The sequence below is a fragment of the Diadema antillarum genome, unplaced genomic scaffold (genome assembly GCF_040938485.1).
Source record: "Diadema antillarum isolate AM-2024a unplaced genomic scaffold, OU_Dant_1.0 seq00001888_RagTag, whole genome shotgun sequence".
NCBI lineage: Eukaryota > Metazoa > Echinodermata > Echinoidea > Diadematoida > Diadematidae > Diadema > Diadema antillarum.
This window is the reverse complement of record NW_027272555.1, coordinates 81,537-98,698: the sequence shown is the minus strand read 5'-3', so window position 1 is coordinate 98,698 and position 17,162 is coordinate 81,537. Positions and strand designations below refer to the sequence as shown.

Genomic DNA, 17,162 nt, shown 5'->3' with positions numbered 1-17,162 from the left:
TACGAATATGGCGCGCCATTTGCTCAATAACGCCGATATACTGAGTTTATCCCCGAAAAACTGTGTTCATCAGTCGATAAACTCGGTTTTACGACAGAAACTCTGTTTATCTAGTGAAAAACTAAGTTTATCACGATAAGCATAGTTTTTCGCTCGATAATCAGAGTTTCTCGATAAACTTAGTTTTCGCTTGATAAACTAAGTTAATCGCTTGATAAACATAGTTATTCGATAAACTTCGCTTGATAAACTAAGTTAATCGCTTGATAAACATAGTTATTCGATAAACTGTTCGCTCGATAAACAAACTGAGTTTATCGAAAAAAACGTGAGTTTAATGATAAACTCTGTTTATTAAGCGAAAAACTAAATTTATTGATAATCAGAGTTTTTCAGCTTTAACGAAAGTGAGCGCTTGTACAGAATTAGCTGCAGGATTAGGACGTGGACGTGGATATGATTTTGATTCATCTCTCTAACTATACTGATGAACACATGACGTGTAAACTCATAATGGGGCCTATATGTAATTATGTATTTTTATGTCAATATCAAATTTGCCGTTGATGTGTCGGTTTTACCTGTTTGTATCATTGTACACATAAGAAATTATTGTCTATCGATCTGATGCAACTGGACTTCTTATTCATAGTGCAGATAAACTGGTTTTATTTTTTTTTCTCCTTTTCCCCCTGTGAACAAGCCCGTTGCTGGTTCTTTCCAAATTGATTCCTCGGGCAAGGATTCCCTTACGCTGTAGCTGCCTGAGATCTGTACCCTGCAGGCATGATGGTTGTCAGATCAATTTATTGTAATCTAGAGCCTGCACGGGATTAGGATTCATTGTAGTTGAATTTATGGTTATATCATAGTGTATGTGATAAATATATTGATATGATTGCCGGAATTTTATTGCGATTAGATCCAGCACGGGATATGGTCCGTGACAACCAAATCCACGCCTACCGCATTATCCATGTGAGAGATATTTGTTATGATTCTCAATATTCATCAAACCCACCTGCAATTAAAGTTTTTTTTTGTTGTTGTTGTTGATAAATACCCTTATGATATAATGATAGTAAGTTATATCCTTTTGTTGAGATATAGTTTTTTTTTTCTGATTAATTGACATCAGCCGAATGTTATATTTTTCTCCACTCACGCAGTGGACAGGCTGCACAGTGTATTATAATACAATTGGCGTGACAATAGGCCCTACATAATTCTGTTAACCTGCATTTCCTTCGAATTTGGCGTGTGCCTTGCGCTTTAGAGTTGCCCTTGGCAACCGTGTACCTGCCCTATGTAGTAACTGTTGGCGGTCCCAGCGTGTGGATCTTGTTGTTGTTGTTGATATATACCCTTTACGATAACGACAATAAGTTAATAAAATGTGTTTGGGTGTTTTTCTTTTTCTCTCTCACTCTCTCTTGGTCGAAATATTTTTCTTATTAATTGGCATACCAATTCAGAACTCAATCAGCTGATGTTTTAAATATCTAGGTATGCTCCCAAATTACTCAACCTTTTAGCAGTCAACGTACACAAGCTAAATTTCATTATCATTATTGAAACACGCTTAAGCATCTTATACAGGTTGTATAGTTATCCAGGGTGAATTGTTCAGTTTGTTCTTCTTGTTCAGGGTGGCATCTGCCAACGGGTGCCGACAGTATCAGCCGAGTATTGTATTCTTCTCCACTCACGCAGTGGACCGGCTGCACAGTTTGATACAATTTATTACAACATACTATGTCAATTTGTAACTTGTTCGAATTTGGTATGTGCTTTGTTCGCTATAGAGTTGCTCTTGGCAACCGTGTATTTGCCCTACATGTTCTTTTTGTCCAGGATGGCATCTGCCAACGGGTGCCATCAGAACTGTCAGTATCAGCCGAGTATTGTATTCTTCTCCACTCACGCAGTGGACCGGCTGCACAGTTTAATACAGTTTATTACAATATATTATGTCAACTTGTAACTTGCTCGAATTTGGTGTGTGCCTTGTTCGCTACAGAGTTGCCCTTGGCAACCATGTATTTGCCCTATATAATATACTGGCCGTCGGCGGTCCCAGCGTGTTTGTCTTTTTGGGGCATAGGGACGGGTGATCTTTTGCGCTGCAGTTATGGGAGAGGAGGAATCCGTATAGAATTAATGATAAAAACGGTTATTTTTTTTTTTCATTTCTTGTAAAATTGATTCTTCGGGTAAGGATTTCCTTCCTAGAGTTGCCCTTGGGAACCTAGTATTTGCTCGATATACTGGCGGTTGGCGGTCCCTATAAGACTTGAGATGTCTTCTCTTCTGTCATAACACAATACGTATTACATACATGTGTTCCCTCTATTGATCGGATATAGAACAATTACCGGAGTTTTATTATAACTTATTTTGAATATTAGTATTCATGCTTATGACAAACTGTTCTCTTTATGTTTGTGCCTACTTAGATCGTATTAATGTTATGTATAGGACGATCCTATTTTCCTTTGTAGACAACGTTATATTAAGAGACAACGATAAAATGTGTGTACTGCAATATTGCAACAATCTCCACAGTCAAATTGTTCTATACTGCCCTCTACAGGTGCCCTCGTGGACTCAAGCAACGGACAACACGCTCACCCTTTAATACGCAATTCTATAGACACAGCATTCAATTCAATTAATGATGATGACTTTTTTGATTTGGCAGGACCTTCTTTTGAACAAAACGAATCAAATATCAATCAAAATGACAATTTTTTTGATAATTATGTTTCTGACAGTTTTAATTCATCGCCGCAAGAATTAGACTATGATTTTGACACAGAGAACCAATTGCAAAGTCCGTCTTCTGAATATCTTACTCAATCCCAATTTACCAATGTTGTCAAGGAATATGATAGTACTACTTTTTCTCTTTTACATTTTAATATCAGAAGTATTAATAAGCATTTTGAAGAATTGAGGTTATTTCTAAATAGTCCCATCATGCATAATATCTCGGCGGTAGGTTTAACCGAAACCTGGCTCTCTCATGACTCCAGTCTTCCCTTCGCTCTCGACGGGTACGATTTAGTGGTTAATAACAGACAAAATAGGGTAGGTGGAGGCGTTGCCATATATGTTAAACAAAATTATGATTATGTAGTCCGCGATGAGTTCACCAGTATGACTGATTTTTTTGAGTCTTTATTTATTGAAATCACAGTTCCAGGCAGCAAAAATATAATCATAGGTGTAGTATATAGACCACCAAATGCGAATACTAAATCATTTTTAGATTATTTTTCGGATCTGGTTAAAAACCCACTTTTTATCAACAAAAATTGTTTTATAATGGGTGATTTTAATATAGATTTGCTAAAACAGAATAATATGTCGCAAGATTTTTTGGAAATATTTTTGTCTGCCTCTTTTTTACCCTTAATATCTAAACCCACACGTATAGTTAATGAATCTGTTTCTTTAATTGATAACATTTTTTGTAACATTCTTCCTCCTCCTGATTCTTTTGTAGTACTCTCAGATATCACCGATCATTTCCCCATCTCGACTGGTTTTTCTTTAAATGGAGCAGTTAATAATAAAAACAACAATATATTTAAACGAAGAATTACTCATGAAAGTATAGCCAGGCTAGGTGCTAGCTTAGACACCGCAGACTGGTCCTGTATCTTTGATACAGATGATGTTAATTTGTCTTATGAATATTTTATGAAGATTTTTATCCAACATTTGGACATTTGTATTCCAAAACGTAGAGAAAAATCAGCTAATTACAAAAAAATACCCAGGCTCCCATGGATTTCAAAATCGCTCCTGCGTTCAATAAATAGAAAGAATAACTTATATTACAGATTTAAAATGAAACGTACTGAGCAATCAAAGTTGAAATACACTAGTTACAAAAATACTTTGACGAAAATTATACGAATAGAAAAGAAAAAATATTATACTAATCAGTTACAATTTTACAGGCATGATATGCAAAATACATGGAAAGTTTTAAAGCAAGCCATGAATATATCAAATGTTAAGTCAAATATTACAAAAATTAGATTTGATGGTGAAATTCTTGAAGATTCTCAACAAATTTGTGATGTTTTGAATAACCATTTTTCTTCAATTGGGGAAAGCCTGGCAAGTAATATTCCTCCCTCCACAAAACATTTTTCCGAATTTTTGGGTCCCCCAAATTCTAGTTCAATATTTTTTAATCCAACATACACTCAGGAGATAATTAATATTGTCTCTGATTTCAGTTCCAAAAAAAGTGCTGGACACGATGACATCAGCAATTTTCTTTTAAAGGGGGTAATATCGTCAATTGCGGATCCCTTAGCTCATATATTTAATCTATCCCTTTTTAATGGCACCTTCCCCGAAAGTATGAAAATAGCAAAAGTCATCCCCTTGTTTAAAAAAGGTGACAAATTAGATGTAAATAATTACCGACCAATTTCTTTGTTAAGTGCATTGTCAAAAATTCTTGAAAAAATTATTTATAAAAGAACTATTAATTTCTTTAAATTTAATCATATATTTACGAATTCTCAATTTGGATTTAGGGAGAAACATAGCACCACACATGCATTATTGAGTTTTATAGAAAAAGTGGCACATGCTATCGATAAATCTTCTCATTTGATAGGTTTGTTCCTGGACTTCTCCAAGGCCTTCGACACCATCAATCATGATATTTTACTTAACAAATTACACCATTATGGAGTGCGTGGGAAGGCCTTGGAGTGGTTCAGGAGCTACCTCATGAATAGGAAACAATATGTTTCTTTAAATGGTTGTAATTCACAAATATTAAATATCAAATGTGGGGTGCCACAGGGAAGTTTATTAGGTCCACTGTTGTTTACTGTTTACATAAATGATTTTTGTAGATCATCAGATGTTCTTTCTTTTATTCTTTTTGCAGACGACTCAAATCTATTTTTTTCACACAATAATCTTTTTACCCTTGTTAATACAATAAATTTAGAATTAGAAAATGTTGCCCAGTGGATAAAAGCAAATAAGCTATCTCTTAACCTTCAAAAAACAAAATATATGCGCTTTAGTAATTCTACTGAGGCATTACCTGTTGATATTGTTTTAGATGGTACTCCACTCGAAAATGTCTCCCATATAAAATTTCTTGGAGTAACAGTTGACAATAAGCTGTCCTGGAAATTTCATATTGACAGTATATGTAAAATTATTTCACGTAATATTGGTATAATTAATAAGCTTAAGTTTTGTTTTCCTTTGTCGTCCCTGCTCGTATTATATTCATCCTTAATATTGCCACATTTAAGTTACGGTATTCTCGCGTGGGGAAATACATATAAAACATTCTTAGATAAATTACTTTTATTGCAAAAGAAATCACTCCGTGTTATATGTCATACTGCATTTTTGTCCCATACTGACCCACTATTTTATGAGCATAAAATATTGAAAATTAATGATTTGTATTTGTTTAATCTAGGACAATTTATGTATAATTATAATAAAAATAATCTCCCAAATATATTTGAAACAATGTTTCAAAGAAATCAATCCATTCATAATTATCCAACACGGCGATCAAATGATTTCCATTTGCCATTTCTGAGAACTTTGTTGGCTCAAAACACATTTATTTACGACGGGCCAAAGTACTGGAATTCACTTCCCAGTAACATTACTACTGCTCAATCTCTGAATTCCTTTAAGAATAAATTAAAACCATTTTTATTGAAACTTTACAACATCCAACAGAGTTAGTTTCCCTTTATCATCTCAGTCAAGTCATCATTTTTTTTTTACATAAGTCCTCCTATTAAACTATGTCCCTCTCTGTGTTCTAAATATAACGATGTGTTTTTTTTTCTCCTGCATTCTTACCAACATAACTACGTATAAAAAATGTTTTGCATTACATTCAATCCAGCTTGTATTTTATCACTTATTTTACATTATGAAATCCAGATTGCTTGCGTCCACGATGGCACATGCTGTAGTTCCCTCTTTTTTCTCCCTTTTTTTCCTCTCTTTTTTTCCTCTTCTTTTTCCTTTCCTTTTCTCTCTTTTTCCTCTTCCCAATCATTTTGATGTCAGTTGACATCGGTTCGTTTATTGTGTTTTATATTGATGTTTTGTGTATTTTTCTGAGGGTCCCATATCGTACAAGCTTTGCTTCTTAGTGGGACCCTCCACTTCCATCCTCATCCTTAGTTGACTTGTATTATACGCTTTATGTATTTAACAAAGATGTAATCACATCTACTTTTCACTTTCATAATTTTCTTATGTACCTTTTCAAGTTTTGTTCTGTATCACAAATATCCCGTGTATACGCAATGTACATAAAGTTCTTTGTTCATTTTGATGGAGGTGAAAATAAAGTTGAAAGATTGAAAAGATTGAATAGGATCACGCATCCATGAGAATAACGTACGAAGGAAACATGGTTCTACATAGAACTGGAATTCCCTGTCGTCAGAAATTGTTTCAGCGCCATCTGTGGGATCATTTCGAAACCGTCTAACGGTTGATCACAGTGGCTAGTTATTTTCGTCAAATTTTCTATGTGCTTGTATATATCAGTAAATAAATTGTATTATAATGTAAATAGCACCAGTCTGCAAGAATCTTCAGTCTATTGAAGGAGGCAGACTTAATCAGAAGAAGAAGAAGAAGGCCTACACACACTGAAAACCCGAGTTCTTGTATTGAAACCGCAGCATCAAATACGTTTCCTTGTCAGTGATTATAGGCCTAGCTACTATATACATATATATATATATATATATATATATATATATATACATGTATGTATATATATATATATATACATGTATGTATGTATGTATGTATATATATATATATATATATATATATAATGTATTATATTATATCTAATACATTATACTATGTATCCCATATATTGGAATTTTCCACGTGTTGGACGTTCGAATGTTATTATAAGAAAAAGAAGGAGTCTCGAGTACGCCATTTATTTTGTAGTTCCAACAAGGTTTTTATTCACAAAACAATAAAAACCTTGTTGGAACTACTAATGGCGTACTCGAGACTCTTTCTTCTTCTTCTTAGTATATATATATATATATATATATATATATATATATATATACATATATATATATACATATATATATATATATATATATATATATATACATATATTATATATATATATATATATATATATATATATATATATATATATATATATATAGTGAGATGATACTGATACTCGTTCCTTACGCCTCTGTCATCTTTTAGGAAGAATACGCCCGAGACAATAACTCTGAGGACAGAAGATGTTGCAGGATGCCGTCTGGTGGCATCCTGCAACATCTTCTGTCCTCATTATTGTCTCGATTATATATATATATATATATATATATATATATATATATATATATATATATACATATATATATATATATATATACATATATATATATATATATATATATATATATATATATATATACATTAGATTACAATGCTTTGGTGTATTTTCTGCAATCAATGACACTTCATTGGAACTTTATTGTAAGCGCCTTTTCAAATATGAATGAATGCATTTTACATCCATCTGTGTGTTTAAGCAAACATACACATGCCATGCGCACACACAACATGTGGGCCTTAATTCTTGAATATCAATTCGGGCGGACATTATCATAGCATTGTTTTTCTATAATCTTTTATTGATTCCCCTTTCTATTCAAATACATGAGAAATCAAAATACGTATATAGGCCCTACCACAATCAATACAAATCAGCATTGCATAATGATAATCAATGAAATCAAATCCAGCTGTTCATTTACTTTCAACGAACCAAAATATTCTCATAAAATATCTTGACACATCATACATAAAGCACTTAAATGGAAGCTATTTCCATTATGCCTCTCCCAACCGCTGGTTAAAAGCAATACCTCCTACCACGTACCACTCTACCTATTTTACCGCTCCCCAGCCATCCCTACCCTTACCCCTCCAATCCCACCCTCCCTCCCTTATTATGGACATGTGGCTCCGGGCAGTTCCATGTGACTTCATTTTATACCTTAAGATTTTCCCACTTACTAAAATGAATAGTTAAGTTTCCCTCATTCATGCTTATTTTCTTTCCTCCAATCTATCTTCTAAAATATCCTTTTTAATTTCATCATTTATTTTAAGGTGCCTTTTTCTGTTCTTTGATTTTAAAAATCAAATACTTAACAAGAATTAAAATATGATTTCACAATTTTTATTGATGTTTTCCCGTATTGCACTCCTTCATCCGGAACAGGATTTCTTCCCAAGTACAGGTTCTTAATCCACATCATCTAACATATTCCCACATAATTTCCAGATTATTTTCACGTGCTCGCAGACATAAACCCCTCAAAAAAGTTTGGAAATCTCGGTTTGATCAATCATTTCTCATTTTCCTTAGAAATGATTTATTCGTGCTTAGTACCACAAAAAGATTGTTTAATTCTCATTAAAACAATACCATATTTGTTATGAATATCGTATACATGGAGGTGCAGTGCTTACAAAATTCATGAGGTAAAGTCAGAATCTAAAAGCTGCAAAATGGCCCAATTTTTGACGTCCCTAATGGAGTTTCCTCGTTATGAGTGAGTTCCTCATTGTGTCTTTGGTGTTCATTTACTGTAACATCAGCATTTTTATGGAGTGAAACATGTATTTTTTTTTTGTTTTCCGTGATCTTTTTATTCATTCCAATACCTTTGAAAACATAACAATTTCCAAAAAAAAAAAAAATACATACCTTATACATAACATTTGTCATAAATGTTCATACATGTATGAGACATATTCCATAAAACAAAAATAACCATTCAATATTCATTTTAAGGCAAAAATCAAACAAGAAAAAGAAAAGAGACGATAGGATAAACCAAACAATTTGTTTTTAACTTTAAAGGACAAGTCCACCTTCATATACATAAGGATTGAGAGAATGCAGCAATATTAGTAGAACACATCAGTGAAAGTTTGAGGAAAATTGGACAATCCGTTCAAAAGTTGTGAATATTTTAAGTATCTGCGCAGTCACTGCTGGAAGAGAAGACTACTACAGTGTATGATGTTACATGCGTACAACTATATAAGGTAGATAAAAAGAGAATTTCACAAAACTTTACTTTTTGAATAAAGTGCACATTTCTTCGACTTGCTATTGACGTATGTTAAGGGTAATATTATTCCCCCTGCCTTCTGAAAGAGAGAAGTCGAGTGTTCTTTTGTTATGCGAGAAAAATGGAAATATGTTGAAATTTCCTTATTCTTTCTTTATATCGTTGTACTCATGTGACATCACAACCTATAGTAGTCTTTTCATCCAGCCGTGACTGAGCAGAAACTTCAAAAATTCATAACTTTTGAACGGATTATCCGATTTTGCTCAAACTCTCACTGATGTGTTCTACTAATATTGCTGCATTCACTCAACCCACATGTCTATGAAGGTGAACTTGTCCTTTAAAAAAAATACACATGCAGTTGTAGGCAATTTAGCCAAACACTAGAAGAACAGAAAATGGAATTTCTATTATATTAAAAGAACAATAGCAACAACAAAACACCACCCTCGTTCCCACCGATAAACAGATAAACACACACACAAACACACACACACACACACAAACACACACACAAACGATCATGACTCAAACCATTTTATATCACAGAACCTCGCCACATTAACCACAATAAAGACATAATGAAGTGAAATGGCATGGTCTTGATTTTATTTGAGTTTCATCTTTATTTTGTCTTCATTTTTGTAGTTATTTTGCCTTAACTTTATGCTTACTTTGTCTTTATATTGTCAATGAACATGATCAGGGCTCAGTATCTGGCGGACGACCCAAGTGCTTGCACCACCGCCTGGCACCGTGTCCTCATGCTGTTGATTAGCTTCGTGATTCGCTGCTGAGGAATGGCGTTCAACTCGTCAACCAGTGTCTGACGGAGTCCTTCCAATGTCGTTGCATTTGTGACCCTCTTCCCCACAGCTCGGCCAAGTTGATCCCAAAGATGTTCCATGGGGTTGAGGTCGGGGCTGCATGCAGGCCAGTACATTCTAGTGATCGGGAAAGTTGCGCACAAGTCTCGCTCTATGTGAACTTGCGTTGTCATCTTTTTGAAGCATCTCAGCTTCAATTTGCCCTATGGCGTGGGCTTTTTGAACAATGCTTACACGTGGCATGGTGTACAACCATAAAACTTGATGAGCTATCAAAATTGCCTGGCATGGCACCACTGCAAACTTGAATGTGAAGTTAAAAGATGTCTATTGAAATTTGTCTTCATGGCTGACCAGTTGAGAACAAAAGACATAACACAAAAGAAAATGTTCTCTATTTACTCTTCACGACCATTTTCATTCATAAGGACCGTTGTTGTTCATCTTGCAACTTTTCAATGCAGACCTTATCAGACAATTTTGAGTACAGCCCTTTACCTGGTAACATAATCATAATGAGTAGGATATCATTTTAAAGAAAATTTGATAATCTTTCCATTGATATCAAGCATGTATTGTATAATGTTTACAAACTGGAGAAATTTGCAACTGAAGTCAGATTTCCAAACTTTTTTTTGAGGGGTTTAGAATAAATATTTGTATGTTTCTTCCTCTTTATCACACAAAGAACATGAATTACTTGAGATCAAATCAAACCGAAAAAGATGACGGTTTGTGTGTACAATACTATAGTATGTACCTGGAAACTCTTGTAATCGGCTATTTGATATACATTGTCTTGGCCTTAGAATTATGTTATATCGCCTTACAGAAAACCCATAATCTCGTGTAATTCCATCAAAACACCCCGATATACTCCGCTTTCTTTTTCTTTCGGGAATTGCAAACTATTTGTTATGATCTTCAAGCTTATCTGCTTAACATATGAATTGTTTTCCCTCTATATAGGGAAATCTATAATGGAATCCGTTTATTTATCAATATAAATCGATTATAAAGCTTGAAAGATCATCAAAATTTCATGAAAGGTTAGCATTTAATTTCTGGTCAAAATTTTCATTGACATCTGTTAGTGATAAGTACATATCCTCAGAAAAAGAATCAGATTTTTCTTTTCCCGTGTAGAGACTGAAATAACGAGGTACATTGAGAAATTTATTCACAAAGAGAACACGAACACGGAAGACGCGTTTGACGCGAGCGCGTGGAGGAATAGAGGCCATCTACTTTGATAAAGGAAATTAATCACCAATTAAGAAAAACCGTAATAAATAAAAAAAAAACCACGTAATAAATGAACTAATTATTCTGCCGGGATCAATTATATAACAGTGAAATAAATTGTTAATGAAACTATTATGATAGCGATGCGACGTTTCTAATGAGCTATGAGCTAGTATATGTAGTCGTCTGTAATCATGACAAACATGACAAATGATAATCAGTAAATATAGCGATAACGTCTTGTTTGACTTAATGTTTGACTTTACTTTACTCGGTCTGAGTAATCTATTAGAAAGTTTAAGGTTATATTGGGATGACGTCTTGAAGTTCGTCAAACTTTGTTGTCGCCTTTCGAAGACTCGATGAGCCAAGACTATTACACCTCTACAAGAATGCGATCAACAAGAGCATGGGTGCTGCCGTCTTGTGACTTAGTCACACTGAGAAACCTGCAGAGAAAATAGAAGGGAAACAAACAAATTTCCAGGAGTTAACAATAGGCGTTTTCACATCAGCCCGATGTTTCGAAATAGCGCGCTATTTTTCTGACTTGGGACATTAAAAAATATCTCGAGCTTGGATTTTTATCGGGCTGATGTGAAAACGCCTAATTATGTTGCTGAGGTGACAAACAATATGACGTACTGATGAAAACATAATCAATGAATTATGCAATGCTTCGAAGACGTATCTATCAAACAATATAAATGAATTCCAATGTCTTTGTGCAAATGCAACAATACAATATTATCTGATAATCTTCCAAACAAAAAATATGACAATGAATCACTCTTGGACGCCAATTTTTTTTTTTTTTTTTCGTGAGTGGAGGTACGCAGAGAAGTTGTCGAAATACGGAGTACATATAATCCAACATCGTAGACCTATACAGGATATTAGTATAATGACGCAATATGGTTGGAACTCTCAATCATTGGTGAAGAACAATAGGTTGCCAAAGTATTCGAAAATATGACAAAAATATGACAAAGACAACATCATGACTTGTATTGATATAATTCAAAACAAGCGTTGGTAGCACACCTCCAATTGGTAACTTATGAATTCGGGATTATTGCAAAAGATAAAATCCCTACATTCTCCTTTAGAGCTTTCACAACACAACTCTTCTTTAACTTACACACTGGTAGAGGACCTCCAGGTACTTGTATGTCCCAACGCACGGATCTCCAAACACACCGTTTGAAGCTTTAACTTCGCAGGAGTTCTTCCCATCGCAGGAGTTCTTGACCAAAGATGGCGCAGAAGATGCGCTGCATTCCTGCGTCTTGATCTGTGGATGAGGACAAACGCTCGGTCCCTTCTGGCGACCATAGAGGGCCTCCCTTATCAAGATAGTCTGGCCAGATGGACACTTCAATTTGAGGGTGGAGTGCTCGCACACGCGCTTTTTCTTTGCGCAGACGTACTCGATCTGCAGATACTTGAAGGTACCCATGCAGGGATCACCGAAGACCTGGTTGGATGCGTCGACGGAGCACTTTGCTTTGGCGTGGCACCTGTCTCGCACGCGCGCGACAGATGTTGTTGCTGCACAAGTGGTGAGCAAGCCGTCGGATCGAGGGCATATGTCCTTAGTCTGGCGTCCATACAAAGCATCGCAGATGTAGATCACCTCCCCATTCTTTGGACATTTCAGGCTCAGGGACTCGTGCTCACAGCTTCTCTCCATCAAACACGCGGACGGTGACGAGGGTGGCGGAGCAGATTGGCACTCGTAAGTGACGTAGAGGTACTTGTAAGTGCCAACGCATGGGTCATCGAAGACGGAGTTGGACGCTCCGACGGTACAAGAACGTTTCCCATCGCACGCGGACGTCACAACAGAGAGAGATTTGTCGCTGTCGCAGTTGGTAGTGGTACTGGGCGATCCCTTGAGGCAAATGTGGCTGCATTGGCGTCCGTAGCTGGCACTGAAGATGCGGATGATGAAATTCGCATCGCAGCTAATCGAAAGTGTTTCCCCTTCGCAAGCCAATGCAGCTGAAAATGAATAGATCGGGAAAAGGGGAAACGTAGAACAATATTTTTAATGGTAATATTAGGACCTACTGTTTTATTTTCACATGCACTTCCCTGTAAGAAATGTGTTGAACAGAGACAAGAGTCTTGACTCACACATATTAGTCAAAACTTGCACATATCAGGGATGTGGAAGAGAGACCCACCTCCCTGCACATAATTATACACTCTTAAAACATCCGAGTCAGAACTGACCCGGAACTGGGTCCGTTGGAGTCACACACCGTTCCAGGTAAGAAATGACTTGGAATTTGGTCATGAAGACCCCGAATGGGGTCACCCTGACCCAATTCATGACTCTGAATGGGTCATATCTGACCCAAATCCTTGTCATTTCTGACCCGGAACGGTGTGTGTGACCCAAACGGACCCAGTTCCGGGTCAGTTCCGACTCGGATGTTTTAAGAGTGTAGTCTTTGTATATTGTAATCAGACTTACTTTTTTTCCAAGGAGACACTAGCCTACACTGCAAAAAGTCCAGTGTTAAATAGTGTACACCGAGCTGGTGTTAAATTTTCGGTGCTCATTTATGGTGTTAAATTAACACCAACGGGTGTCATTTCCAAATTTTAAACTGTTTTTTAAAGAGTTTCTTAGTAACTGCACTTCTTGTTGATTTGTAATTTAAACAAGACGATCAAGAATTTTACATTAAAATACTAGATTTTTGAAAAAATGTGAAAATAAATTTACACCAAAGTAACACCAGCTGGTGTGGTCCCTTATTGAATCTGGACGGGTGTTAAACCATTGATATTAACACCAGCAAATATCAAATCAACACCATGTGGTGTCATTTTTGAATTAACACCAGTACAGTGTCAAAATAATACCAGGTACAGTGTCAAATTGACACCACGAAGTGTCAGGTGAACACTTTTCAACACCATCAAAGTGCATTTTTAACACCTGTGGGTGTGGTCCTTTATTGAAGTTTGATCGGTGTTAGATTTAACACCCGTGGTGTTAAATCTAACACCGATGTTTTTACAGTGTACTACCTTCTCGTTTTAAAGGAATACCATGACTAACTGTACGTGAGGCTATCGAACAACGCATATTCGAGAAATCGTTGACCTCATGCGGTTTTTCAACAGGCATTCGTTTACTTTTTTTTTCTTACTTTGTATACTAAAACAAACTACAATCCTTGAAAATGCCCAGACATATTAAGTTTATCAATGTATCTATAATTATAGATTAGGTAACTCTTATATCTAATAAATATGCCTTGTAATAGGTGTCTCGTGGGAAGAGAAGATTTGGATATTTTTTTTTCTTTCAATTTAAGAAGATACAACTTCTTTTCTCAATATACCAGCTACTCCCCAAACGGACGGAAAAATTTAGCAACAGTTCTATATCAGACCATGAACACTTGTCCAATAAAATTACATGCTTAATGCACAAGCCTGCACACTTCTCTTTGCATGATAGATAATCATGTTAAAGGACAAGTTCACCTTCATAAACATAAGGATTGAGAAAATGCAGCAATATTAGTAGAACACATCAGTGAAAGTTTGAGGAAAATTGGACAATCGATGCAAAAGTTATGAATTTTTAAAATTTTTGTGTTGGAACCGCTGGATGAGGAGACTACTACAGCTTGTGAGTCATATGCGTACAACAGGATAAAGAAAATGTAAAGAAAATTCAACATATTTTCACTTTTTTCGCATAATAAAAGAGCACTTGACTTGTCTCTTTCTAAAAGCAGGGGGAATAATATTACCCCTAACATATGTCGGTAACGAGTCAAGGGAATATGTACTTTTTTCAAAAGATGGAATTTTGTGGAAATTCTCTTTATATTTTCCTTATATTGTTGTACGCATGTGACATCTAAGTTATTCATACACTGCAGTAGTCTTCTCATCCAGCGGTTACTACACAAAAACTTCAAAAATTCATAACTTTTGAACGGGTTGTCCGATTTTCCTCAAACTTTCAATGACGTGTTCTCCTAATATTGCTACATTCTCTCAATCCTTATGTTTATGAGGGTGAACTTGTCCTTTAAGGGCAATTGTTAAAAGAAAAATCTTTATCTGGATAATGGTTTAAGAGAAATGTATATAGTTTTGTTGAGATGGGGCTTCAGGCTTCCAACTGTGATGAGCAAATGAGAAACCTCAAAAATTTGGAACATGAAACAAAGAGCATACATTGAGAGGAATTCAAAGTTTAAATTATTTCATTAAAATTGGTTGTGAAATAAGTGAGATATCCACAAAAAAAAATCCTAGTAAAAAATGTACGTCCCCCTTTTTATTAGACTACTTTGTTTAATTTATTTTGCTTTTGGATTTCTCAGCCATTTCAAAACTGATTTTCATCAAATAAGATTTTAATTCCTCTTAAAGTTGCATTTTCTTTCATATCTTATAAGTTGTTTATAATTATCTCGCAAAAAAGTTTAAAATCTGAATCCCCATCTCGACCAAAACTATACCGTAGTTATGGGTAAACTCGGCCATTGTCGGCCCAGCGGGTAAACTTGGCCCCTTGTGAGGGCTCTCTAAAAGGGCCGAGTTAATTACGGGCTAGGCCGAGTTTACCCATAAATACGGTACCATATCCCATTAACTCACATGTTTCCGCGCCGCATGTAGACTTTAGCAGGACAGCCGTTACCACCAGAGAGACAAGAGCAGCAACTTCCATCCTACTCCCCATGCTTCTATCGACTCAGTGTCACTGTAGGACAAAAGACGAGAAATCCGACACTCATGCATGATTGCTCACGGATTAATCACGTACGTTGAGGCTCTTGTATACTGCGAATGTTGCGTTAAGCGATAAAATGACAGCTGATGTTATATTTGACTGACATAATAAGCTTTATATGGGAATTTGAGACACGCCATGCAGAGGGTGAAATTAATGCCCTTTGGCACATGTTTACGACGACATAAACTTTACATACGTACATCAAAGTTGACAAATACTATAATAGTAATGATTATTATGCTTGTTTGCGAAGCCTGCTTTCATCATAATTATAGAATACGGCACTTCGTAACATGGAACACAGTCCCTGGGGGATACATCACACATTATTGAAAGTTGAAACAATGTCATTGTAATTCAAATCATGCATACTGCTTGAAATGAATTTGTTATAAATATTAATCCTTTGAAAACAGCATGGTGTAGTTCACGATGGGAGTGCACAGTTTTGTGTTGAAAAGTACTGAGGGTTTGTTTCATGTTTAATTAATTCAATTCAATAGTGTATTTATTTCCATCATCAAAAAGAAAAGAAAAAGTTGACATAATCCAAAGTGATACAATTTTTTCATTGTTATTACACTCGTCTGATAAAGGATTTTTTTTTTCAAATACAATATAAAGTATATGCACGAGTGATATCATAAGAAAGAAACAATGGACTTTGCCATGGCAACAAAAATGGTAAATAATCACAATGATGGAAAACAGTGTTCCACTAAGAAAGCCAAGCTTGTAAGACGTGGAACACTGGACAAAACAACAATAGCACCAATTTGTTATACCGTGTTCCCCTGAACTGCACGAAGTCTGGTAGGAGATTATTATTATTCTTTTTTTATGCAGCTTTAGGCACCTCTCGTTAACTACCTTCTCAACAACTGGATTATCCACCCATATATTAATCAATTAATTGATTAATATATATATATGTATATATATATATATATATATATATATATATATCTATGCATATTATATATATATATATATATATATATATATATATGATTTTTGTATTCGTATATTTATTCACATTTACATGTACACGTAGAGTAAAATGATATTAAGTTATAACAATTATGATCGTTAATACTCACGGAACGATTACTGTGAGGCAAAATGTCGACAGGATTTGTCGAAGAAGAAAAA

The 17,162-nt window shown here is 35.2% G+C and overlaps 1 protein-coding gene across 1 annotated transcript; it reads right to left on the bottom strand.

The window, feature by feature from the left end:
* Positions 1-11,235: 11,235 nt before the first annotated feature.
* Positions 11,236-17,162, bottom strand: LOC139712990 (L-rhamnose-binding lectin CSL3-like). The gene is made up of 4 exons (XM_071624769.1): positions 17,111-17,162; positions 15,872-15,977; positions 12,375-13,237; positions 11,236-11,682 (listed from the first exon to the last, which is right to left on the bottom strand). The coding sequence occupies exons 2-4, from the start codon at positions 15,954-15,956 to the stop codon at positions 11,665-11,667; spliced, it is 966 nt and encodes a 321-aa protein (XP_071480870.1). The 5' UTR covers positions 15,957-15,977; positions 17,111-17,162; the 3' UTR covers positions 11,236-11,664.